The sequence below is a fragment of the Dreissena polymorpha genome, chromosome 5 (assembly GCF_020536995.1).
Source record: "Dreissena polymorpha isolate Duluth1 chromosome 5, UMN_Dpol_1.0, whole genome shotgun sequence".
NCBI lineage: Eukaryota > Metazoa > Mollusca > Bivalvia > Myida > Dreissenidae > Dreissena > Dreissena polymorpha.
In genome coordinates this window covers 115,494,373-115,520,270 of record NC_068359.1, presented here as the reverse complement: position 1 = coordinate 115,520,270, position 25,898 = coordinate 115,494,373, and the positions used below count along the sequence as shown (strand labels likewise).

Below are 25,898 nucleotides of genomic sequence, written 5' to 3'. Positions count from 1 at the left end.
CAGCATGACTGATGAAACAGATTACAGAGAATAATTTCCCTATAGAAAAAAATGCATCTTTTAAAGACAAAAACAACAAGACAAATCCTAACCTTGACCAAAAGCAGGACGTTTATTTGAAATTTGACAATGTCGGCATGTGCCGTACTGTATTTATTCTAATATTCATTGCTGTAAACTTACACCATTGAAAATACAATGAAAATGCGGAAAAAATATCGTTGCACGGACTATTTAATGTATGTTTAGGTTGAACTTCAAAACAAAACTATGGGTTGAAAAGGTACAGGAATCGGTAGTTTCGGGGGTCATATTCTCATTCCGCTTCACACATATATATTTAATGTGAATTATAATTCGTATTTAAAATATATATTTATAGTATTTGCCCTGATGATGATCGGCAAATCAATAATTATATACCCATAGATTTGGTTACGCATATTAATTTAAATAAGATAGAATAATGCAATCATTTACAGAATGCTCTGTTCATAACGAAACTACCTGTCAGGTATCTGTCCTTAGCATTAAAATATACAACATAGTGATTTCTAATTGAATCATTTTAATGAATTGTAACTGTATATACTTAATCACAAGTTACATGTAGGTATAAGTAAATTTGTGTTTGAAATAATATCAAACCTGGAAGCAGTGCCTTTCAGCACGAAGAAATTATAAAAAAAGTATCTTTTAGTTAAAAAAGCTTATTTGTATTCTTGTATAACTCACGAAAAGTCTTTAATGATATGTGATCTTCCAGTCGAATCAGTTTATGTTTCGTTTGCCCTTCAGAAAACAAGCAAAGGTTGCATAAATAAAGTAACATACATACTTAAAATCAACTAATATGTCGCTGACTATTTCGTAAAATAAAGTAGAACCATAAAAAAACAGTGTTCCTTCTAGCAATGGCAAAAAATCAACGCTATATGTGATATGGTAACATAGATTTAACGAGATACAAAGTGCTCGTTTTAATTTTTTGTGCGATATATTCCATGTTCATTTCCCGCAACGATTACCGAACATTCACGTGCGAACTCGAGACTGGCTTAGGGCAGCGTCGGAAAAACGACGTATTCAAGAGAACAACGTCGTGTTTCCGAAGCTGCCCGAAGACAATCTCGCGATCGCCCGTAAATATTCGGATATCGTTGCCGCAAATTCACGTGGAATATATAATTAAAAAACAAATATATAAACGAGCATTTTGTATCCCTTTAAATCTATGCTACCATACCTCATCTAGCGTTAACATTTTTGCTATTGATTAAAGGAACATTGATTGTGTTAACTTTATTTTTCAAAATATTGTACAAAATGTTCGTTGATTTTGAGTGTTAATTGGCTTTCAAATACAGTATAAACTCACAAAACATGTCTCGGTCAATTGTATTCTAATAGATATACCTGATCATTTTAGTCGCGTTCTGAGAAAACTGGGCTTACTGCGTGTGCATAAAGTGTCGTCCCAGATTAGCCTGTGTAGTTCGCACAGGCTATTTAGGTACGACACTTTCCGCCTAAACTTGATTTTCGGTAAGGAGATACTTCATTGAAACTAAAACTACAATTATACCGGAAAGTGGTGTAACTGAATAGCCTGTGCGGACTGCAAAGGCTTATCTGGGACGACACTTTACGCACATGCATAACGCCCAGTTTTCTCAGAACACGACTCATTTGTTGATTTGTAATGACCTCCGACCCATCGCACATATTTTATACATGTAAACAAATACAATTATATGTGAAAAAAATGCTTATATAAAAGAACAACAAGCACGAGTTTTTTTTCTAAAAAATAATATACGTATACAAAACAGGCAATGAGTCTATATTTTAATACATTCATACTATAGGAGTGTTCGTCTTTGTTTCGATACAGAATAACAAGAGCACGCTTAGTATGTTAATATTTGACATATGTACAGTAATATACAGATGAGAAAACAATGTACAGCTAATTTTTTATACTTCACATACATAATAAAAATTATAATTGCTCAAAAACAACGATTCTTTATTCGAATGCAACACGCAATAAGAAGCAGTTTAAAAAAATATGTTTTCGTTTTTTTCTTGATAAGACAATACACACTTTTAAAAAAGGATTATTAAACACGTTTGCTTAACTTGCATTATTATGTGTTGTAAAACATGTTTTTGAGTAAAAGAGGCCATTAATGTTATTATTAGGAATGTTGCAAATCGAACAAGATCTTTGCTCTATAGTTTTGCCGTGGAAAAATCGTATTTCAATTTCAAATGAAAATGCTGTTGAAATGTGCATAACTGTGTCTGAATTACGTGTTACTTTTTTATGGTATTTTGTTTACATAAGTTAAGTTATGTATTTTGATATTTTATTTATATCTTTGAACAGTTATAATTAAGGTAAAGAATTTGGTATAATTAAGGTAAAGTATTTAGTAAACTTAACCGTTCTGTACATAATCGGAATTCTCCATTTTTGACAATTTTGTATAATACAAATTAAGATCATCATTTGTCAAACAACTGAACTTTATTATCTATTCAATATGATGCTATTAACTTATAGTTCTAGATTGAACTAATTAGATACATCGGAACTTTTTCTACATGTATCTTTTCATTACATTCACTTTTGTAAGATTCTCCTCTATGTTTATATATAGTTATGCTCCCCAATATAAAAGACACAATTCTTCAATACTGATCAATTAATAATCAACCGATGAACAATAGAGGAAGGGCAAATACTCTGTACATACATAATGAAGAGAGCGTTAATGAGCTTCTATTTCTCTTAAAGCCAGTTATCATTAAATGAACATTCTTTTTAATACTTGCAGAGTTGTGCGCCACGAAAGAAACGAAATATACAAAACTAAGCAAATGGCAAATGCTCTTCAGGTTATTACAAAAGATGATTATTGTTCTCTATTTAATTACAATGTTTACTTTAAATGCCATCAATACTAAGGGAGTTATGCTCCTTACAATGAAATTGACGAAAAAACAAACAATTTGTAAATCTTGAAGAGAGAATTATGGTCCTTGTTCTTTTCAAATTTCCTTTTCTTTTTTAGAACTGTGCAGCACAAGCTCAAATGATTTTTCCCTGAAAAAAGTTATACCGCCGTTCATGTTGAAAAATACCTTGAGCAATATACCCAATTACGCGAACTCATGTGCTGATTTGTAATATTTGTTCAGTTTAGCACTCAAGTAGCTAAAGGAACTTCAATATTTATAGTACTGACATCCACCAGTTTTTCAAGTTTTCGCAATGTCAAAAAAAACAAAAAGCGATATTTTCAATTATAGAAGCCAGAACTAGCAACCTAGAAGATCTGATATTTTGGTAACTTGTTAAAATGGGCCATAACTCTAGTTATGTAGAAAAAATCTGCACCAAAATACACAGGCGCCTTAAATCACACGGTGGTCAATATGTTACATTAGATTAATTTCTCAAGCAGAAATTAAACACGTCTTTAATAATCGACTTACGCCATGACGGACGGACAATAGCAAATCAGAATACGGGGCATATTTCAATACGTGGGCATTTTTTAACAACATAATCGTTTATGTGAAACAAAATATAAATTGCACGATACTTGAGTCTATCGCCAAATGTGGCTATCATTTGATAGTTGAATGATAACATTCAAATGCGTTTCCGTGCTTCAAAGCAATACCACACAATTAAGAGCTATAAAATGACAAAACCAATACAAACAGAGAAAAGTTTTAATGAAATTGAAATCGTAGTTACCATCATATAACCTCAAGGATTTGATTTTCTTACATGAAATGTTTCTAACATTACACATCGTAACGATTTATAACAATGTTGTAGAGGAACCGCCAGAATCATTCCTGTGAAGTTTCATTTTCGTTGACCGTGTGGATAAGATGTCATTTAAAGAAATAATGGACGCAGACGACGATCGTGCAAAACAGCTCATTACAACTCACCAAGAGCAATTAGCTCATGTGAGCTAAAGCACAAGTATAAACACATTTACACATCAGCTGCAACAGGGTTAGAAAACATGTTCGCAAACAATTGTTTTTCCACTAAAATCGCAAAAAAATATATGTTAGGTAGGGCTACAAAAAATAAATTTTGCCATGCAGAAAATAAATTAAAAAACCCCCACATAAACATGAATTGAAATTGGATCAAGACATTAAAACATTGTATTTAACTCAATTAAAAAAACAGAAACAGTTTTCACTTAATCTTGAACTCCAACAAAAAATCGGTTTTAAATTGTCCAACGATAACGGAATCCTTGCTCCGACTATACAAAACGGACGCTGGGTCAGCCTCCAAATCAGTCTTCGTAGCCAATGTAGCTATCTTCTTTTGCCCCGTGCTGTCTACCTGTATGATACAGCGAGATGAGGCCCCACACACCAACACCTGGCCAGCAATTGTCACATGCACGTCTCCTGGATCTTTCAGCTCGGGATCGGTTAATGTCGAGAGGCCTGACCCGTCCCTGGTCAGGGTGAACAGCTGGTTTTGTGCATTCCCTGTGACATAGATTTTGTCACCACTCAGACTCACGGCACACTTAAATACTACAATAAAACCATTAAAATATTAGTTGTATTAATTTTCTTAAAATCTCCCATTCATTAGACTTAATATTACTATTTACTCCCAACCGATTTGCCGTAAGCAAACGTATTTTGATAAAGGCTCATCAAATGCGCACATATTTTTATGAACTCGTATTAAATATACTTGCTTTACTTTTTAAATGTTTAAATTTACCTGTTTGTTTCTTTGAGGTATCCTCATACAGTTTTTTCTTCAGAATAAGAGTTTTATCTATATTGTAGTGGTACAATGCTGTATATGACGTGATAAACAGATCATTCTTATGACATGCAATACCACGACAAGCATGATCCAGTTGATAATTATTGCTTTTCGATAACTGCTTATTGACTAAACTAAAAAACTGGACTCCGTGCGTGATAGTGTCATCATCCACAGTAACAGCAACTTCGTGATCAGAGACCGTACAAATATCCCATGGAGTAACAGGTACATCAACGTGGCTGATTACTTGGCTTTGCTCGTCTAACACCTTTACTCGACTGTTCCGATTGTCAACGACAATAGTTAATTTATCGACCTCACACATGCCATAGGGATAGCACGACCACGAATCAATGCCACTTATACTTAGTTTATGCTTTATTTTCGAATGCATTGAAATAACCTTGTTTGGTTGTATGAATCGTCCAAGACACGTTATATTGGGTACGAGCTGCTCGATTGTTTTGTTCGGTACAAATTCCATGGCATATTCATTATGGTGTAATATGTCGCCTATAAATGTTATTGATTCTATCAACTGCGGAAGATATTTTGTTTGAGCTATAAAGATGAGCTCTTTATTTTTATGCCGAATGTCTTGTAAAGTATCATCGAAACATTTTAAATCCGTCTGATAGCTTATGCATTGTTCTCTGTTTTTCTGTAGGGACTGCATCTTGCTTGCCATGACGTCGATGAGCTCTTGCTTGGTAATATACTCAAGTTTGTCAAATGAGTCATCTATGTTCTTTCGAAGGTCTTTTATAGCCTGTAGAATCATCTTTTGAGAGGCTTCAGTTGACTGGATGTTGTTCTCGGTTTTGTTAAGCCGAATCAGCAGCTCTCCTTGTATTTTCTGTATTTGTGATAATAACTCCTTGCAACTTTCAACTTTGCCTATTTTTGAAGTCAACGTTACTTTCACACAGAATCTGGGAAGAATAAAAAAGACTTAAATAAATATATGCGTACTGTAATTTCCCTTTTTGACTTTTAAGGGACTTATTTACTGTTTGTGCGGTGTGTTTTTTTTTACATTTTTTTGTCATTCAATGTCATAAACTGAAGCTAACGTTAAATAACGCTGGAAGAATTTAATAAAATATTTTGCTCATTGAGAAAAGAAGCGTATTCGCAAATAAAGAAGTAGAAAAAAAATCATCTAAACATCACGGCTACCCATGTTGTCAAATATCTTCATATTTGTTTTGTATAAACCCGCTTGTTTGTTTTATTATTATTATTGCTCCTAAACAAGTGCATGATATGTTTTTATTTTATATAATATTGCCATAAGTGTCATGTCGTTTGCTAGTGTACAGTTGTATTTTATTTTTGTGACAAAGGGTTGGATTATTGTCAGTTAGAAATTCTTATAATCGCTTAAAATCGCTTAATACCGATTTGTTTATTGCTTATTATAATGATATAACTTCTGTAATTGCGATACCTGTCGATGCCGTGAGTTAATCGTTAACCTCGTTCACACAATAAAAGAAAGAATATAATGCACTCGCACCAGCTCTGCCGAACATAATCCTAATACATTGTTGTCGTAAACCTATGTCTGCTTCATAAAACGTTATTATATTTTTATTAGAATTAACGCAATTGTTAAGCCCAAGTCTCACTATTGCCGGTAGAGCCCCGGTCCATCCCGGTTTGCTAACGCCGGTCGACTGGCGAGAACCGGAATGATGCGTATATTTTTTTTAACGCGGTCACACTATTTCCCGGTGCCACCCCGGTTAAAGCTGGTCAACAACCCGGCAGAGTCCCGGTCAACCCCGGACTGCTTACGGTTTATCCCGGTGAAGCCCCGGCAGAGCCACGGTTGTCGCCGGTAGTGCCCAGCTAGAGCCCGGTGAAAGCCGGCAGCGTCCCGGCAGAGCTCCGGTATACCGTAACTCCACCGGCACTAACCGGGGCTATTACGGCATCAGACCCCGGCAGAGCTACGGCAACGCCCCGGTTTAACCCCGGTCGTCGCCGGTAATGCCCAGTCGGAGCCCCGGTGAATGCCGGTGGCGTCCCAGCAGGGCGCCGGTTTACCGATGTACCGTAGCAATACCGGGACTCTGCCGGCATTCATCGGGGCTTCACCAGGGCACCACCGGCGACAACCGGGGCGTTGCCGTAGCGCTGCCGGGGTCTGTATGGGCCCCGGTGGAGCTGCGGTGCCGTCCCGGTTTTTCCAGGTGCCGTCCCGGTTGTTCCCAGTGCCGCGCCGGTCGTTGCCGATTCTGCCCGCTGACTCCCGGAGTATTAAACGACCTCGGTCGTCCCCGGTTCATCCCGGTCGTCCCCGGTGGAGCCCCGGTTCATTCGGTAGATCCCGGATCACGCACCGAGGCTCCACCGGCATCATAGCGAGACTGGGCCTTAAAGTGCAATTAATTATTGTCGATGGACCAGGACTTAAGCAGTGATTTTCATGTAACACTCGTCAAACTGAATACCAAGAAATGGAGTTTTGACGATTTTTACTTGAGCTTCAATATGCATCTTGTTTAACTGTCAAATATGTAAATCGAATATTCACTAACATTTGAAGGGCATACACAGCTATTGCTTAAGAGTTGCAGGGTCGTTCGTCTTCAAGGTTTAATACTGAATTTACTCTTTTGGTAAACAAAGTGAAATATTTCAGCAAACTCACCATTGACATTTTTTACATGTAAATTACATATCCTAAATGCTTTAGGTTTATCTCGGGTGCACCAGCAAGAGATAAACCTAAATATATAACACGATGTATTTCCTTTATGTATCCTATCATATATGACCAAAAGCTACACAGTCTTTCACTGCACAAAAACAGCAAAACTGTAAAACTACACCCCATTTAAAGGGACCATCAACCACGAATGACGAAAAATAAATGTTCTAAAATACCGTACTTTCTTACAATTATTAGTTTACATTGATTAAAATATCACGACTGGTATATTATATTACTTGAAAAAAGTTAATATGTTCAGTATATTCGGTAATAAAATTTCGCGATGTGAAATCGAAAGTATATCGCGAAAATAGGTGACATAACGATATACATACTATAAATAACGCAAGTAGATTGACCATTTTATATATAAAATATATACAATTCACTACGCATGCACAATTTGCATTCCTGGATTTACCACGTGACGATGATGATCAATCTAAATGCGTTATTTACCTGGTACCTGTACCCAGAAAATTTATTACCGAATATACTGAAAATATGAAAACTTAACAATTTTGTTCAAGTTATACTATATACCAGTCGTGATATTGTAATCAATATAAACTAATAATTGTAGAAAAATACGGTATTTTAGAATTAGTGGTGAACGGTCCCTTTAAATCACTAACGTAGATATCCAATTCTTACCATGCATATATTTTTGTTCTTAATTAATAATTTGATACTCATTACGGACATACGCACAGGCCGTGAACATGTTGTATTTATGACCATTCGGCTGATGCAATAAAGCCTTATTACACGCGATGATTTGTTCTCCCTTAGATGCGTGCATTCTGTATTGTTCATCATGATATATTTTGTTGAGCTTTTTCGAAAACTTAAAACATATTTAATACCACAAACATAAAGTGGTATAGACATAAACTCATTTGTAAAACAATTAGTCTCTTTTAGTTGTGTGAGTCACACATTTTGGAGTTATTTAATTAAGCATAGAACAATTAAGACAGTTTATTTTATGCTTTCCGGTGGTTTATAGAAAAATATCAGTGAATTAAAACTGATAATTTCACTGTTTCAAACAGTGAAAATTATCAGTGAAAATTATCGATAATTTTCATTGTTTACTGTGAAATGACGTCATTTTTTGACGAAATGACGTCATTATCCTAGCGAAATTCTTTAGTTAAACTCTTTAACAATGTAATGTATATAAACTGTGAAAAAAGCATAAAATGAAAAGTAAATGTGTTGCATTCGGTGGAATATCGATTTTAATTCACTCGTGATCATAGAAATATATATTTTCACTCGTGGCTGCGCCACTCGTGAAAATATTATTTTCTATGATCACTCGTGAATTAAAATCGATAATCCACCGAATCCAACAAATATCCTCTATATAACATACCTGTGCTGTGATGAAATGCACGTCTGACATAAAAGTTCACTATGATCTTCACAGAACATTTGTATTTTCTTTTCTTTGTGCTCTGAGCATATCTCCAATCTGTCCAATGCTGTCGTCGACACCGGCCATTGTGCGACCCGTCCTCTGTCAAGTACACGTTCGTGATCTACAAACAGTTGTTTGTGTAGTTTAACGCAATTATCGCAGAAACATTTAGAACATTCTTGGCAGAAAAACTGTGCCAGACCTTTATGGCAAGCATCGCAAGTAAAGTCCTGCGCTGTAGCAGATTCTTCCTCAAGCGGACACTGATCATTAGCAGCCATGGTGTTGCAATGAGTGTCTGAGCGCATGTGAAATCACATTTAAACTTGAACAGATGCGGATCTAGGATTTAAGTTGGGTCGGAGGGGGGGGGGGGGGCGGTGACTTTTATCATTTTAATAAACAGCCAATACCAATTGCTTTTTCTGAGATAAGAAAATGACGTTGATCGGATACATCCACTTACTGTTTGAATTATTTACAGGTTCTTAAAACAGAAACAAGTAACAAATCACGGAACAATTTATAAAAAATTAACATTCGACAAGGGTATGTGCTTTCATACATATCAATTATTTCAACCTCATTCAACATTGTGGACAAACAATAACATAAGACTATAAAAACGGTACTGGCCATTTATGCTCTTTTTTGGGTTTGGATAATTTGGTCCATTTTAAATCTTTTAACGTGGATCTTATAAAAATTATTATTTTTTAATAAATTCAGTTGGATTTTAAAGATGCCTTTCACTGGAATCCCGACACGAAATGGGAAAATCCAAGACGTGTAGTGATGTTTAGTGCTACTTTACTTTATATTTATATTGATTTGTAAAGATCTTAACTTTAAAGGTCTTTAATTGTTTGTTTTTGTAGTTAAATAGTAATTGACGTGGTCTACAACTGTTGTAGGAATATAATATTTTATGCTCAATATTTATATAAAGGTTAATAAAGTACACATATTAATCCATGTAAGTAACAGGTTGCAGATTTGCCCATGTTTCCCCTATTAGAACCGCAAGGACCGGCTTACATACCTAAAGTTCTAAAGTTACGACTATTATAGCTTTTGTGCAAGTTCATCAAAAAAAAATAAGGGAGAGGGCGTCAAATGCGCCTCCAAAAGTCTTGGATCCGCAAATGCTTGAAGAATGTTTTAAATAGTTCCCTATCGATTACCAAAGCAAATAAACGCAACTATAATTGCACATTTAAAAGATCGGGTTGCAGCAAGTGTATAAGGCTAAAGCTACATGACAGTTTGTTGTATTGAGGTCGTTTAAAGCGTTGAACAAAACGCATATTGAAATGAAAGCTTTAGGTAGGTAATTCCTTCCTTATGTGTTCGGGCACACTGTTAACATATTGTTTTGTTGAATATGAGTTGATTTTCATTTTAACATATTTAAAAATACGTAAGCAAAATTGAACTATTCGTTTTACGAAATATCTGCATTTCTGAATATTATTACTTAGATGAGCAATGGTACATCATATAATACTTCAATATACCAAGTATTATTTTCCGTCTGCCGTTTGTAAAAAAAACGCTTATCGAAATGACTTATGACTTTAAACGGGTACGTTTATGGCTTGTATAGGGGAGATAACAATACTTGTATACCCATATTTTCTTATCCCACTTGTTACAACTTATTTCCTATCCTATATGCATATATATTGCACTTATTTATATAATATACTAAAACAGTAATGCTTGATTAAAATTAATGTTAATGATATTGGTATTTTTAAATTAATGGACCAGTAAAAATTAAGGATTAAAGAATTAAAGGTTGGCAACTGGGAATGTCAGAGAATCCTTACTTGATCGGTATTTTTTTAATTTGATTTTGGACGCCGAGTATCATAACACTAGAATATATGATAAGGGCGGTCAGAAAATCAAACAACCGGATTATAGTTCTAAAATCTGTAAATGATAAACCCTTATGAACATTACGCTAAGCGTAACTACGTATGCGAATCATTCATACACATTTGCATCCCAAAACCAATAATTGATTTGTATTTGGTTTAAACACTATTTATTTAGTTCATTGAAAGTACATATAAGCAATACAATACAATGCAAGCATACATATTATATTTGAACAATATACTAGGCAGGTAGAATTGCAGTATTGCTTAACATAAAGGCTGTAAAATACAATTAGACAGAATTGAGAAGGAAGCTCGAGGCTTATACTATGTCTCTCTTCTGTCAGTTAGTAGCGCTGCTGTAATGGTGTAAACAACCAAACGTATAACAACAATTTAAAGACATGTCAAAATTACGAACAATATATTACAGTGATAGGTAATTCCATACCGTTAAGGAATGAAAATAATAGCATAAGTTATAATACAAACAGTATAACAGAGTAATGTAGATAGCATAAGAGCTAATAAAATGAGAAGTGAAAAAGTAGAGTTTCAGAATAAGAGAAGTTACGGTAAGAAAAAGAAGCAGTTGCGGGAACGGGGCATCGTTGGCAGAATATGGTTTGTTCCTATGAAAGAGTTGGGTTAGAATCTATGACTTTCTCGGATAAAAGGCTGAACATGTTTGAATATTAATGAGTTTACTTCATATGATCCGTTTTTAACACCGAAAAGAAAAAGTTGCAAAGTTATGGGTTGGAAACTGGACAGATTGTTAAAAAGGATAACTCTTTTTTCTGTATAAATGGGGCAATTGAAGAAAAAGTGATATGTATCTTCAATCGCACCACATTGACAATATGGACTTTGTACAATGTTCATTAAGACTGCTAGAATGCATTCGTAAACGCGCATGTAAAACATTAGACGTCCGCTCCCCATCGTAGTAATGCTGGGGAATTATTTATTTATCATTACTAAGATTTGCTTTGAAAGATGAGAGAGAAGGAGCCGTCCTTACCGAGTCCGGTAGATTGTTCCATAAAATTATAGTTGATGGTAGGAACGATCGTGTAAAAAGTTGTGATTTGCATTGAATGCTGCGAATATTGTTAGAGTTACGAAGAGGATATTAAGCCGATCTTTCTCCCACGCTAGAGGGGATAAGTGCGCACAATATGGTGGTGATAGTGAATTATACATTTTATAGAAGTGGGAAAGTTTATGTTTTGTTCTCCTATTTTTTAATGGTTCGAGAGCAGTTTCATTATAAAGGTTTTGCAAAGAGCCAAACGTGTTCCCCCGCTGATTATCCTTGCTGCTTCCTGTTGGATATTCCCAAGTTCTATTTCATCCTGTGTATTAATGTTATCCCAGACTATATCAGCGTATTCCAGAATTGGTCTAATAAATGTTGTGTATATCGATAAAGGGGAATTTCTATCGAGCGTAAACTTAAACGTTCGCATTAGGTTGAGTCTTTGCCATGCTTTCTTCTTGATTGATTCAATATGGTCATGCCAGGAAAATGTATTAGAAAAAGTTAAGCCTAGATGCTTGTGAGACGAAACCTCGGTGATTTGACAGTCGTTGAGAAAAAAGGGGGATGGATTGGGCGGTTGATTTTTCTAGATTTAACTAAGGATTTGGTTTTGGATGGATTGAAGGTAACCAACCACTTATCAGCCCAAGAATGAATTTTTGCAAGATCAGAATTAAGATGATTAGCCGCATCAACAGGGTTGACGACGATGATATATAGCGTGGTGTCGTCTGCAAATAGGCGAATTGGACAGTGAATATATCGTACAATGTCATTTATATATATAAGAAAGAGGAGGGGCCCTAGTATAGACCTTTGAGGGACACCAGCGTTTATGGGTAATGGGTCAGTTTGGCAACCAGAGATTGCAACACACTGGGTCCTCTCATGTAGGTAGTCTATTAACCAAGATAGAAGATTGCCCTAGATACCACTAAGTCGGAGCTTGTGGAAAAGTCCTTCACGCCATACTCTGCCAAAGGCCTTGGAAATGTCGCAAAAACGGCTCGAACCTTTACCTTCGTCAAGGGCTTTACAAAAGGAGTGATATACAGAGACTTATTGGTTGACAGTGGAAACTTTTGGAATGAAGCCTGATTGAAATGTGGTTATAAATTCAATAGCCTTTAAATGGTTAAACATATATTTGTGGAGAATTCTCTCGAGACATTTACTTAAAACACTTAAGAGGGAGATCGATCTATAATTTTCAACATCCTGAGGATCAGACTTTATGTGAAGTGCACACACAATTGCTTCTTTCCAGCTCCGTAGGACCCTACCATTACTAATAGAAAAATTAAAAGATTTTGAAGTGGACATGCAACCTTAGATGCAATTTGCTTTAGAACTTGACTATTTATTTGGTCTGGACCTGATGCCTTTCCAGTTTCATAACTTTTATGGAATCCAAGACATCTTGACGTAAAATAATGAGGTCTTCAAAGACGGAGAAATCTGGCTCTTGGGAATGTAGGTTGTGCATATGCGTACTGGGTGTAGTTAAAGTAGATTGAGATTGGAAGAATGAATTAAGAATATTCGCTTTCTCAAGGGGTGACTCATATATGGTACCATTATGAATTAAGGGAGGCAACTCGTTATGTGATGTGTTTTTATTTGTGAATTTTATTATTATTTTCCAGAAGTCGGATGATGAGTGTTTATTTTCACGTATTAGTTTAGCGAGATTTTCAAAGTGAACTTTTTTGCTGATCTGACAAGATTATTAACAATATTGCGTTGTTGGCGGAAGATGCTCCAGTGTCGGTCTAAATTGGTAGCCTTGTTTTTTATGTATGCTCGTTTGCGGCGTCGAATTTCCTTGCGAATATTATTATGTAGCCATGGAGGGTCAGCTGTTCTTATTGTAACTATTTTGTGTGGAATTGTAGTTTCGCAGAAACTGATAAGTTTACGTGTGAAAATATATATATATGTCAATATTATTATCACAGCAACTGTTCCAATCGAAGTTCTGCACAAGTTGTCTTAGATTAGTGTAGTCTCCATCTTTATATCGCCATATTTTGCGTTTAAAATTAGACCCAGCTGTTCTATTGAAGTTTATGACGCAGTAGACAGGAGAATGAAATCGAAGTTGCAGGTTAAGAAAAGGTTCTCCAACACCACTTTTCAGCACTTTCAATGAAGATGTTATTATAAAAAGGTAAAGAATGGAATTCGAGGTTTCAGTAAAATGAGTAGGTTCTTTAATAATCTATGTGAGGTTATACTGTAAAAGAAGGGAGTCAATTTTGATCCTGCACTGTGGTTTATTCATGTCGAGATTAAAATCACCTGTGATAACAATGTCCTCAATACCGGTGTCAACGGCTAGTGAGATCGAATCGTTTATGAATTCTAGTACATAAGGACAAGAGTTTGGTAGTCTGTAGAAAGAGCCAGATAAAAGACGCCTTCCCTTGATACGTAGTTCGACGCATAGACATTCTAAATCGTCAATTTGTAGGTCAGGTCCCTCAATGGCAAAGAGATCAGATTTTATGTATACTAGAATACCTCCATGGGGATCGTTTCTTCTATCCCGTCTGAACGGCTTATGATAATAAGGGAAAAGTAAGTCGGCAGTGTCAATTGTTGAGCTGAGCCAAGTTTCAGTAAAGACTATAATACCAAAATTGTTATGATCAGCATACAGAATATCTTTCTTGGAGAGGAAGCTCTGAACATTGTAATGAACAATTTTTAGATTATGTGCAAATGCATCATTTATTGAAGATGAGAAAAATGTACCCTAAGATGAGGAGGACATATCAAGGGAGCTGTCGGGTCCAGGATTTGGATGGATATCGCCTCCTCTAAGTAGAAGTATTGCCAGCCAGCAAACTAACTCGAACACATTCATTTGTTGAAGCCCTTTACTTTTCATAGTTAGAGAGTAGAACAACCCTATCCTCATCCTGTACACTCCTATGTCAGTGTACATCATGTAATGCCCGAGTGCAAGAAATATTTGGATGAGGAAAAGCTATCATGCGCCCGGTCCGCGAGAAGTGGAAGATTGAGTGGAGTAATATTGAGAAGTCAAGAATAACAAAAATAAACAAAAAGTTTGGTCATGTTGATGTTTTAAAGAGATGTTAAAACCGCATTTGATAAATTTATATTTGGGCTTAATAAATGATACAAGAAATGAAGCTTATATTGGATGATCGGGTGGTAACATAATAGTACAGTAATCTACGCAACTTGGGCAAACCGAAAAAATGACAAGCTTTCTACAAAGCTTGAAGTATATGCGGCGTGTTAACGTGATAGTCTCACTGGGGGCTGACGAGGTCAAAGCGTAGTCCGTTTCGCTACGACGTCGGGTATATGTTTTACTACGAAAACATGGTGTAAATACACTACTTAATCAGGCGAGTTTCATATTTTCTGGTGTTTATGGATTAGAGAACGGAACATCCAGTAATGGTAGGTACTTATTTTCAATAACAAACTAATAACAAATGCGCGTAGTTGCAACCTTTAAGTTTATTTTGAGCTAAAATCGAAATATTTTGATTTGAAGCAATGCATAAGGTGGTTATTCTGTTAAAATAGCCAATTACGGTAACTTAAATTAAATAAAACTACATTTTACTTTGATTCAGTGTACATTACACATTTTAAAGTACAAAACAGGTTACGAACATATATTTTAATTATGCAAATTCTTTGTTTCGAAGGAAATTACAAGTCGCTTTATGTAAAGGTTTCGCACAGAGTATGTATTGGTTGCGCAACGAAGTACAAATATTATGTATAGGTTGCTCAACGAAGTTTCTGTATCCATTTCTGGAAATATCACATGCAGTTTTCAGTTACTGCAGACTGCCATTTCCCAGTGCCAAAGATGCCGTGCTTCACTGTGCGCATGAACATCCAAACGAAAAGGTTGAACCCGGTGAAAGCCTGCAGAGTCCCGGCAGAGCCCCGGTATACCGTCACTACGCCGGCACTCAACGCGGTTATACCGGCATCAGACCCCGGCAGAGCTGCGGCAACGCCCCGGTTTAACCGGGGAAAACCGGGGCTCCACCGGGAAAGTATTCAAATGTTTAATACCTCAGGGATGTACCAGGAGTTACCGGGAAGGACCGGCAATAACCGGCTTGGCACTGGAAACAACCGGGACTGCACCGGGAACAACCGGGACGGTACCGTCAGAGCACCGGTTTACTTATGTAACGTAGCTATAAAGGGACTCTGCCGGCATTCACCGGGGCTCCACCGGGGCGTTGCCGTAGCTCTGCCGGGGTGGTTTTGGGCCCCGGTGGAGCTAAGGTGCCGTCCCGGTTGTTCCCGGTACAGTCCCGGTTGTTCCAGGTGCCACGCAGGTCGTTGCCGGTCCTACCCGGTGACTCCCGGTTCATCCCGGAGGTATTAAACATTTTAATACTTTCCCGGTGGAGGTTGTCCCCGGTCGTTCACGGTTCATCCCGGTGGAGCACGGTTCATCCCGGTAGGATCCCGGATTATCCCGGTAAATGCCTGATCACGCACTGGGGCTCCGCCGGCATCATATTGAGACTGGGCCTTAACAGCATTGTAATAGAGGTAAATTTACCGGCCGTCATGTACGCAGTTAACAATAACCTGTGACAGAAACCCACTGCCACAACTTTACAACAATATATTGATTATGCAATTGCGGATTTGTGCCATTGGGGTCTTACTTTCCACACCTTACGGCTGTTACAGGTGTGGATTTTACAGGTACAATCATGTATACGAACATGAAATTCACCTCAAAATTAGTTGACGATAACCGATTTTCAAGAAAATCGCTTTGATATATACAATGTAAAAATCAAAATCCGTATGACATAAATAATGATCGAAGTTGGAACATGGGATTTACTTTGACATAAGCAGAGTTTCGAGATAAGCGAGTTGGGAATAACGAGAATCGAATGTCATTTGATAAAGAGTACCGTATGCTGAAAACCTATCGTCGGTCTCTATCAAAATGAGCGTATAAGTGATTGTCACAAGGTGAAAATGCGTCATTTTTATTGAGACCGACGACATTAGGTTCTCGACTCTCAATTGTCATCTTATATATGGATTTTCGATTTTAATCGTTTCCTTTGGCCTAGTCGTGAATGTAATTATATCATAATAATGTGCATTACCATGTCGACTGTGCGCTTCGGATCATGCTGTGCCGTTGTTACTACCTCTGTCTCAAAGGTAACATCCAGCCACTCCATGACTCTGTATTAATTTTTTTTTCTTTATTTTGCCTTTGAGAGATAACCAATACGTCTTCTGTGAGAAACGCATGCACGCTAAAGCGTTGTCGTAGCGAGGCATATACGTATGCTGTCAGAGACATGATCATGCCTTATAATAATATGTAGCCTTTATTTCTGATAACTGGGTCACCCTACACATTTCTAAACACACCAGTGGCTTAACAATACATAGATCAATATGGAAATTGTAAAATTGTGTCAATTAAACACAGTTGTAAACCTTAATTGCATTTTTTTAAAGTGAAACTTGACTTCGGTTTGATAAATCAGCGGTCTATTTCATGTTTAACCGCATAAACCAGACACATCTTGGATTATAATTTAATGTAACAGACCTATGAAATGACATTGTGCTTAAATTCAGAGTTTTGTTATTACAAAATCATAATCTTACATGTTTTAAACACAATTTTCGACTAATCCGTTCTCGATGTCATGTGTATTTAAACAATGTTTTCGTAGTAAAACATATACTCGACGTCGTAGCGAAACGGACTACGCTTTGACCTCGTCAGCCCCCAGTGAGTCTGTGTTTGTACAATGTGCATGATTTCCGCAAGCTGAAAGAATACATGTGCACTAACGGTGTGTCGATAGATGGAAAATTACAGTTTAGGCACAAGTTAGGATTGAGTGATCGTTTTAATTGTATTATCTTAATAAAAGTTTACAAATAATTTCAGGTGAAATGGATTTTGGAAAGTGCATCTTATTGGGTGATTTTTAATATGTGTGTAGTTGCATTAACAAAATAAATAGAAATGGATGTGTGTGTTCACCAAAGTGTTAATATTCATTATTGAGCTTGTGGATTAATTAATTCGTGGATGTATTACCAGCTGATGTGGGCTTTATTGCACACCACAGCTGAAAGCAGCATTTGGACAGATATTTACAAGAATTTAGTCTGGTAAGATCTTACAAATCATAGTAGACAGTAGATGTTTGCTATTTGATATGTTAGATAACTGCTTGATTAATTGACTTAGTATATGGACTTACATTCAGTCAATATGACAACACAATAGGTCTAAACAAATAGGTTTACAAGCAAGATAAGCTATCTAGCAGCTGAGCTTCTAAATATATGAGTGCTAGGGTGTACACAATTTTTTTTTGTTGCTGTACAATCGAAGATAAATCATTTTACAACTGAAGTTCAAATATATAAGTATGAAGATTCCACAAGTAATAAATAATTATGTTGATGTACAAATAGAAAGTTGATCATCCAGTAAGTGAGGTTAAACTTTCTAAGTGCTAGAGAGTACACAGGCAATTTAGTCAATATAAATTGCCGCCTAAGAGTCTTTTGATGATTTTTGCTTTGGCAGACTCTTGGCGTCAATAGTCCACTCTATCTTTTTAATAGCGAGAGTTTTCCTTCTTTGTCTATATTGATGCGCAAGGAATTTGGTGCGCAACATTCAAGCCCCGATATCAGACAGTTAATATCAACGGATTGCAATAATATTTACATACCTGTGTAGATAATTCATTTCTCAATAATGTTCCGTAAGAATTATGTATTGACTCTTTCAATTTTGCACGCCTGACCAATTTAAATCAACACACTACTCACATTTTCAATTCCAATCGCTGTGCCCGCTGTATACGGCAGGTAGATTTTAATCGATAACGCAGCCTATTACACCGTAATGCCTTCTTCTGATTGGTTGATATTTAAATATTTCATAACATGGCGAGAGGTCAGTGATTGTATTGCGATTTAAGCAGTAGTTTAACTGAAACAAATTATGCCTTTTAACTTCAAATCGACGCTATTTGAGGTAAAAATGGACTAATTAACTAAAACTTTATGAGTTGGTAATGTTATTTTGCAATTTTAAGCATATTGATATAATAGTATTGTATTTATTTTTCGTTATGGTTTTTGCAGACCGGAGTTTCAGCGTTCAGATTTATTCTGAACGCGAATTATTTCAGCTAACAGGCAATTTAAAATTTTAAAGTTGTGTACAAAGTAAGATAACACTCCCAGCAACTTGTTCATATATGAGTGCTAGAAAACAGTCAATACAAACATGCATAACATATTGTGAGGTGACTTATAAAACATATCCATTTATCATATAGTTACACCTTTAATATTTGTTAAGTAAGTTAACACCTATATTATGTTCAACTATGAGTGCAAGAACATACACAACAATTCGGTCTTCGGACAACATTTAAATGTAGCACTACGATATCATGTGTTCATTGAATAAATAAAATAACGTGCATATTTTTACGTACCAATAAACTAAAATATATAGTAACAATCAAATATAAGATATTGTTTACCTCGCATATTTAATACATATTGTGTATTTTTCATTAAACATTGAAATAAACATTGCAGAAAAAGTGTCGATATTGCTTATATTCGTCCATATCCGCACTTTTCGGTCATATCCGCGGATATGAGTCATATACGCATTTTAGACGGACCGCTTTTTACCCGGGATACTCGTGATACCTACCCGAATGGGAGACAACTTCTTAGTTACGAAAATCCCGAATACACACATGCATAACATATTATTAAGTGACTTGTACATCATTATCATTTATTGAGTATCATATATTCCAATTATATGTGCTAACAAGTAGTATCTAAATCATTTACCAGTATTTTGTTAAAAAACAAGTGCTTGGGAGTACACAATCAATACACAGTGCATAACATATTGTCCAGTGACTTCTTCAACATTACATTCGTCATATACACCTTGAAAATTTATCATATAATATACATACTATGTACATAATTACCATTTGTATTTGTATTTTGAAACAAATATACCCTGAAACTCTTTTTTAACTTGAAAACGTGTATGCATTGCGTTCTGCTCAGTTAGTTTCAGGTTATGCTTTCAACAGCCAAGATGGTTTTAAAATAATTAACATGCGATATTAACTCGCCATAGTCTCTCAATGGCAGCTGCAAAGGACGACTGCCCACAGGAAAACGTTAATGAGTTTGTGGTTCCCGAGCGATGAACAATGCGCATGCGCATCAACGTGCAAAAACAATTAATGTAGGTAACTTAGGGTTAAGCCTATCATTTAATATATGAGTAATTAAATAATGTATTTATGTTTGTTATTTGGTCAGAAGAGTACGACATTATGATCATTATGCAGGTGTGAATTGTTTTATCATAACAAAAGTCGTTATTCGTGTACAAAACAATAAGCAAACAGAAGTATTAGCTGCGTCAGCAGGAGAAAAAGTTATCATCACTGCGAGGTCCTGCATCCACGGCAAGCGAGCAATGTACGTACATTTACATACATTGAAATACAACGATTAATATCAAGCATAAGAAACAACAACAACAACATATATTGGTTATCACATTAACGACACATGCGCAAGTCTCAGGGGTAACACGGATGCGCACGATCATTTTCCTGCGAGCGAAACACGAATGACTTATTGACAAACTTCCTGCTTATTAGGTTTCAAACGTTTTGAACTCGCGTGACGGTTTCAGCGGATTCCCTGCAATGTCATAACCAACATAATTTGCACTGATTTCAGTACAATGTACTTTTCATTTTAATAATTATTGTAATTGCTTCCAATTCCCATAAATGTAGATACCTGCGTGCATTTATTTACTGACTCAATGTTATAATGCTTCGGGCATTCTATTGGTTGTCAACGGTTTCTCATAACAATACCAAATTAATGCCAATCAGAAAGAAATGCGTGACCGCTACAATTTATATAAATTGTAAACGTTGCACTTGTAGTGCAGTTAGTAAGTTGACTTTGTCGGACAGACTCTGAAGAAGTCATGGTGTTGTCGATCTGTGTTGGGTTTGCTATATTTGTTGGAAGTATCGTTGCTTTGCAATGTAAGTATAAGTTTATATTTTTGTACTTTTTTTTAAATGGATATAATTAAAGTTTTGAAGCTACCCCTTGATGCCATTGTAAATATTTTCCCGTATTAAAGACTTTAGTTTTCATTGCATTTGTAAAATATAAATTCAACAGTTTCATTGAATATGAGCTGATCGAATAAACGTGTGATACTAATGAATCTCGATTAGCTGAAGACAAGCCAACGACATGCGATCTTACGGAAGTACAGAAGTGCGTGGGCGCAGCAAGCGATATCGTTCCCTACGTCTACTTCAACCCCCTTGACGTGGACCTCATATCTTCTATTAAACAGAACTTCTGTGGTACAGGGTAGGACGTAAATGATGTTGCAAATGTGAAATTCGAAGCTTTGTTCAGTACATAAAGTTATGACTCTAAGTAAAGACGTTCTTATAATGTTGGTAAACAACGAGTTATTTCTCACGTAATTCTTGAAATTGTTGTTTTTTATGATATGTTATCAAAAGGAATATAAAACGTATTTTAAAATAAAAGGTGCAGTATAATGTTATCCATGAACAGCGGTTTATAATAACACAGATATTATATCCATTTTAGAAACAAAACAGAACATTAATAGTATCATTTCAATAATTGAAAGGAATTTGAGAGTGAGTTTCAGCATTTTCAAAGAATGCTTTGTTTCAAATTTGGAATACTATGTTTTAAGTTTGGAAAGCTGCATGGGGAAGGCAAAGGGCAACTGCAGTGACAACTCCCTTGCCCCATATAAAACAATCACGAGTACCGTTCACTTTGTATGCAACGTGGGTACGATCGGTAACATTTCTTGCTTTGTGATTTTGTAATGTATATCATAGTATTAATAATAATTATAATTATTATTTATTTTTAATTTATTATTATTATTAATAAAATAATTATTTAAAAAATAATAATAATAAAACATAATAACAACAACAATAATAATATTTATAATAATTATAGTAATAAAAAAATATATTATGTACATTATGTGTCGGATATTCGTCCGTGTTGTTATTTGGTCCTCCGCTCGTTTTGTGATTAAGTTGTATAATTCTGTTTTGATAATCGACTCTGTGGTTGTTTGGTGATTCAGTCCTTTGTCTACTTGGTAATTCAGTTACTGGTCTGTTTTGTGATTAAACTCTGTATCCGTTTTGTGTATCAGTTTTTCAAGGTTTTGTTATTTGATTTTTTGTTTACTGCTCTGTCTTGTGATAAATTGGTTTGTTGTTACTTTCGTGGTTCGATTAAACTCCTCTGTTTTGGCTTTGGTTTATATTTTTTTTGGGATTCATCTCTTTATCCATTGTTGATTAGGTCCTGGCTCCATTGTGCAAATTGGTTCAAGCTCTGTTTTGTGATGGTGTTCTTGCCTTGTTTTTACCTGTCTGTAATTTTGGTTTCATCTTTCTCGTGATTCAGTTATTTTTTTCTTTTGTAATTCAGTTATTTTTCTGGTTTGTGATTCGGTTTTACGTCTGTTTTTAACCAGGTTTTCCGAAGGAAAAAACTGGTTATTAGATTGGCGAATGCGGACGGGCTGGCGGGCTGGCTGGCTGGCGGGCTGGCGGGCGGGCTGGCGGGCTGGCTGGCGGGCTGGCGGAACAAGCTTGTCCGGGCCATAACTATGTCGTTCATCGTCAGATTTTAAAATCATTTGGCACATTTGTTCACCATCATCGGACGGTGTGTCGCGCGAAATAATTACGTCGATATCTCCAAGGTCAAGGTCACACTTTGAGTTCAAAGGTCAAAAATGGCCATAAATGAGCTTGTCCTGGCCATAACTATGTCATTCATTGTGAGATTTTAAAATCATTTGGCACATTTGTTCACCATCATGGGACGGTGTGTCGCACGAAAGAATCACGTCAATATCTCCAATGTCAAGGTCGCCACAACTAAAAATAGATTTTTTTAAAAAACAAACTTACAAAGGGGGTTAATTTTGTTTGTTCATTTCAAAAGTTCAGTTTGAGTTTTCTCCCTTTATCAGATTTTTTTTTCACAATGAAAACCTGGTTTTGTGACAATTTTGTCCCTTGTTCTATTTAGTTTGACAATTTGCACTCACGCTTTTCGAGATTGTTTTAATTTAATAGTCTACTGTTTTAATCTGGCATTCAGACACGAACATCCAAGAATCGTGCCTCAACAAGATGTGGGTTCGTCACCAATTAAGCGCATGCTTCAGGATGTTCAAGGTCGTCGTGGACAGTATTCTTGGAGATACGACCCTCGACATATCCGCAACAAATGCCGGTCTCTGCCGGTAATTGCTTATTTAGATGTTTTACTCTATCTTATAATTCGTGGATACACAATTTCAAATCCAGTACGTTATTAAATAAATAGTCACATTTTAATATAAAGAGTTTCCAAATAAACATGGAAAAAATCTTTGGAATAAAAATCAATGCTTTGTGTGTGTGTGTTTTCTAATTCGGTGGATACACAATTCTCAAAATATGCATTTGCGAATATGAAAGATTTCAATGAATAGTTTTCCGTTCAGAATCAAATTACTGTTTTCCCAACCGAATAATGTATGCATTGCCACAATTACACGATTTCAAACATGAAGATAAGATACACTATATTTCTAGTGCCTACAAAGATGTGGCATCGTGCAGTGTGGACGTCACCCTGGGCACATGTGACATTGCTATCCAGTCGTTCGTCGACTCGCTTCTTGACGTCACTTCCCGGGCAAGTCGGAGCGCTATGGGTTGTACTGGGGATCTTCTGGGTCAATTTTAAGAGACAAATTTATTAAAAATGTATTGATAAAAAACGGACTTTTTTAAAATGTATATTAGGCATAACAATTGAAAATGTAAGTTTTAATACATATACATACGTATTTGAATTATGCCGATAGAGAAATAAATAATATGAGACTAAAATGATTTGTGTATAGTGTTTACTTTATGTGTTTGATATCTGTTCAAAATGGTAATGCTATCGAATAATTAACACCACAATAATACGTTTGATCAAACACAAATGCATACATATGTGCACTTGTAAAACAATCCATATCAACATGATTAATATCTGAGGTGTAAGAGGCACAGCTTACAGACAAAGGGATCATTAACACCACATATTTCAATATTTGATGAAAAAGACACACAGACAAACGGATTAACGAAATTTATATATTGAACCAAATGCAGAGCAATATTTCATCAATGAAAATGCATAGATCAGTGCGTCGATGGATCACACAAAATGTAAAAAATGATTATACGTGCTGTAAGAAGGATATCTAAACTTTTATATACATTAAATGGAGGTCGAAGGTTTAAAAATAAGTATTTCGGCTGAAATAAATGGTAAAATTTGGTAGGTATATAGTTATGAAAATAACGCAATTTCATCTTTGTATCCATTAAGAACTCTTCAGATCTTGGCCCTTTTCATCCGAACGTCACCAAAATAAAAACAAAACTTATTGATAATATCCTATATATTATCTGCTATGGAGCACAAAATAATGATAAAGAAATAAAACAAGTCTATTGAGCGATATGTGTTTCGGATCCGTTCATTATTAAATTCAAGAATTAAATTATATTAAATATTGGAGCAGGAGATTCTGGATCCATCTTAACATCTTCTAATTCAGGTCCGGCAATGCAGCATATGAACTGTCTGGTTATTAACACTTTCAAAGAATGGATTCCAAATAAAATAACGTGTAAAATCGGAATGGCAACAAACGTAACGATCGCACAGTACAATATGGCGGTCCCGGGTTTCCGGGATAAATATACGGGTCCCCGTTGTGATTTGTTCACCCGGCGAGATGGTAAAACAATGAAAATAATGAATAGGTTAATCCGAATAAGGTCGGGAACCAGAAGTGAAGAATCCTCATTAGCATGCCGGTGACACATACATTTAGTATAACGTACACTCTGTGTATTACATGCGTCTCTATGTCCACGGCTGTCACTTCATCACCTGTGAATACACAAGGATTCAATAAATTCAATTCAATAAAGCCTACATGCATACATTGGATTTAAAATATCAGTATCTATCTTTGCGTCATTCACAATGAAACAATCCATAATACATGCATATTTTGCATCAATTCCTTGAAAGGGTATTTCAAAATGCAAGTGGAAGGCAAGCAATGCCTCTATTATCCTGTTGATCCGTAGATCAAATTAGAATGCAATAAACCCACAGCTAGATTGAAAAATGCTGTACCTGTAAAATGTATGCCTTGTTTTTCAGATAAACGCATTCTTTTCGAAAGATACACATTAAAAATGACTATTGATAAAAAAAATGAGGTCATCTTCAAACTTCTGTGTTTCATTGACTATTAATCTGGCCAGTCAAAACTTATATTTGTTTGCAATAACTGGTTATCAGATTGCTTTGGATGAATGCCGGAGTATCAGGGCTTCCCATGTCTGCGCATCGGTAAACAGTGAAAGTATACGGATATATTTCCGGATATAATCGTCAAAGCGGGCAAGTAAAATATCAATTAAAAAAAGTCTGCTAAAAAGGCTTTTAAGGTCGTTTTCGCCTATTTTAGACTTGCCAATATTACCCTACACGGATTTATTAATACTTTGTGGAACGTAGAACAGTGCAAAACTTATAATTGAAACGAGAGATATCAACCAAGTTTTGAAAAATTCTGCATTTTTTAGAAAAAAAAAATCATAACGCTAATTCTACATAATTTTGGCCGGTGCATGACGCTGAATCTTAACTACCAATAAAATTACCAATGCAACAGAAAACACCTAACAACTTTTACCGCTGTACAAGAGGCCCCAGTATGCAGCAGAAGTGACAACACTGAC

At 35.8% G+C, this 25,898-nt stretch overlaps 2 protein-coding genes across 3 annotated transcripts in view; both read right to left on the bottom strand.

The window, feature by feature from the left end:
- Positions 1-2,334: 2,334 nt before the first annotated feature.
- LOC127880480 (uncharacterized) lies at positions 2,335-19,121 on the bottom strand. 2 transcript variants are annotated; one of them, XM_052427766.1, is made up of 4 exons: positions 18,660-19,121; positions 8,938-9,103; positions 4,784-5,766; positions 2,335-4,587 (listed from the first exon to the last, which is right to left on the bottom strand). In XM_052427766.1, the coding sequence occupies exons 2-4, from the start codon at positions 8,994-8,996 to the stop codon at positions 4,235-4,237; spliced, it is 1,395 nt and encodes a 464-aa protein (XP_052283726.1). In that variant the 5' UTR covers positions 8,997-9,103; positions 18,660-19,121; the 3' UTR covers positions 2,335-4,234. The 2 variants fall into 2 exon arrangements, with proteins under 2 accessions (XP_052283726.1, XP_052283725.1); XM_052427765.1 differs by lacking the exon at positions 18,660-19,121 and having other exon boundaries at positions 8,938-9,253.
- Positions 19,122-24,725: 5,604 nt separating this feature from the next.
- LOC127831875 (protein rolling stone-like) overlaps positions 24,726-25,898 on the bottom strand; it is a 38,920-nt gene continuing 37,747 nt past the window's right edge. The window contains exon 5 of the mRNA XM_052356949.1: positions 24,726-25,035. Within this exon, the coding sequence (XP_052212909.1) occupies positions 24,866-25,035 (170 nt within the window). The 3' untranslated portion in view covers positions 24,726-24,865. The remainder of the gene's footprint in view (positions 25,036-25,898) is intronic.

Bases quoted from the DNA above. Each gene is read 5' to 3' on its own strand.
- LOC127880480 (XM_052427766.1), bottom strand. From the start codon at position 8,996: ATGTTCTGTGAAGATCATAGTGAACTTTTATGTCAGACGTGCATTTCA. The intron at 5,767-8,937 runs GTATGTTATATA...TATTCTTCCCAG, and splicing joins TGCATTTCATCACAGCACAG to ATTCTGTGTGAAAGTAACGT. The intron at 4,588-4,783 runs GTAAATTTAAAC...GTTTTATTGTAG, and splicing joins TACCTCAAAGAAACAAACAG to TATTTAAGTGTGCCGTGAGT.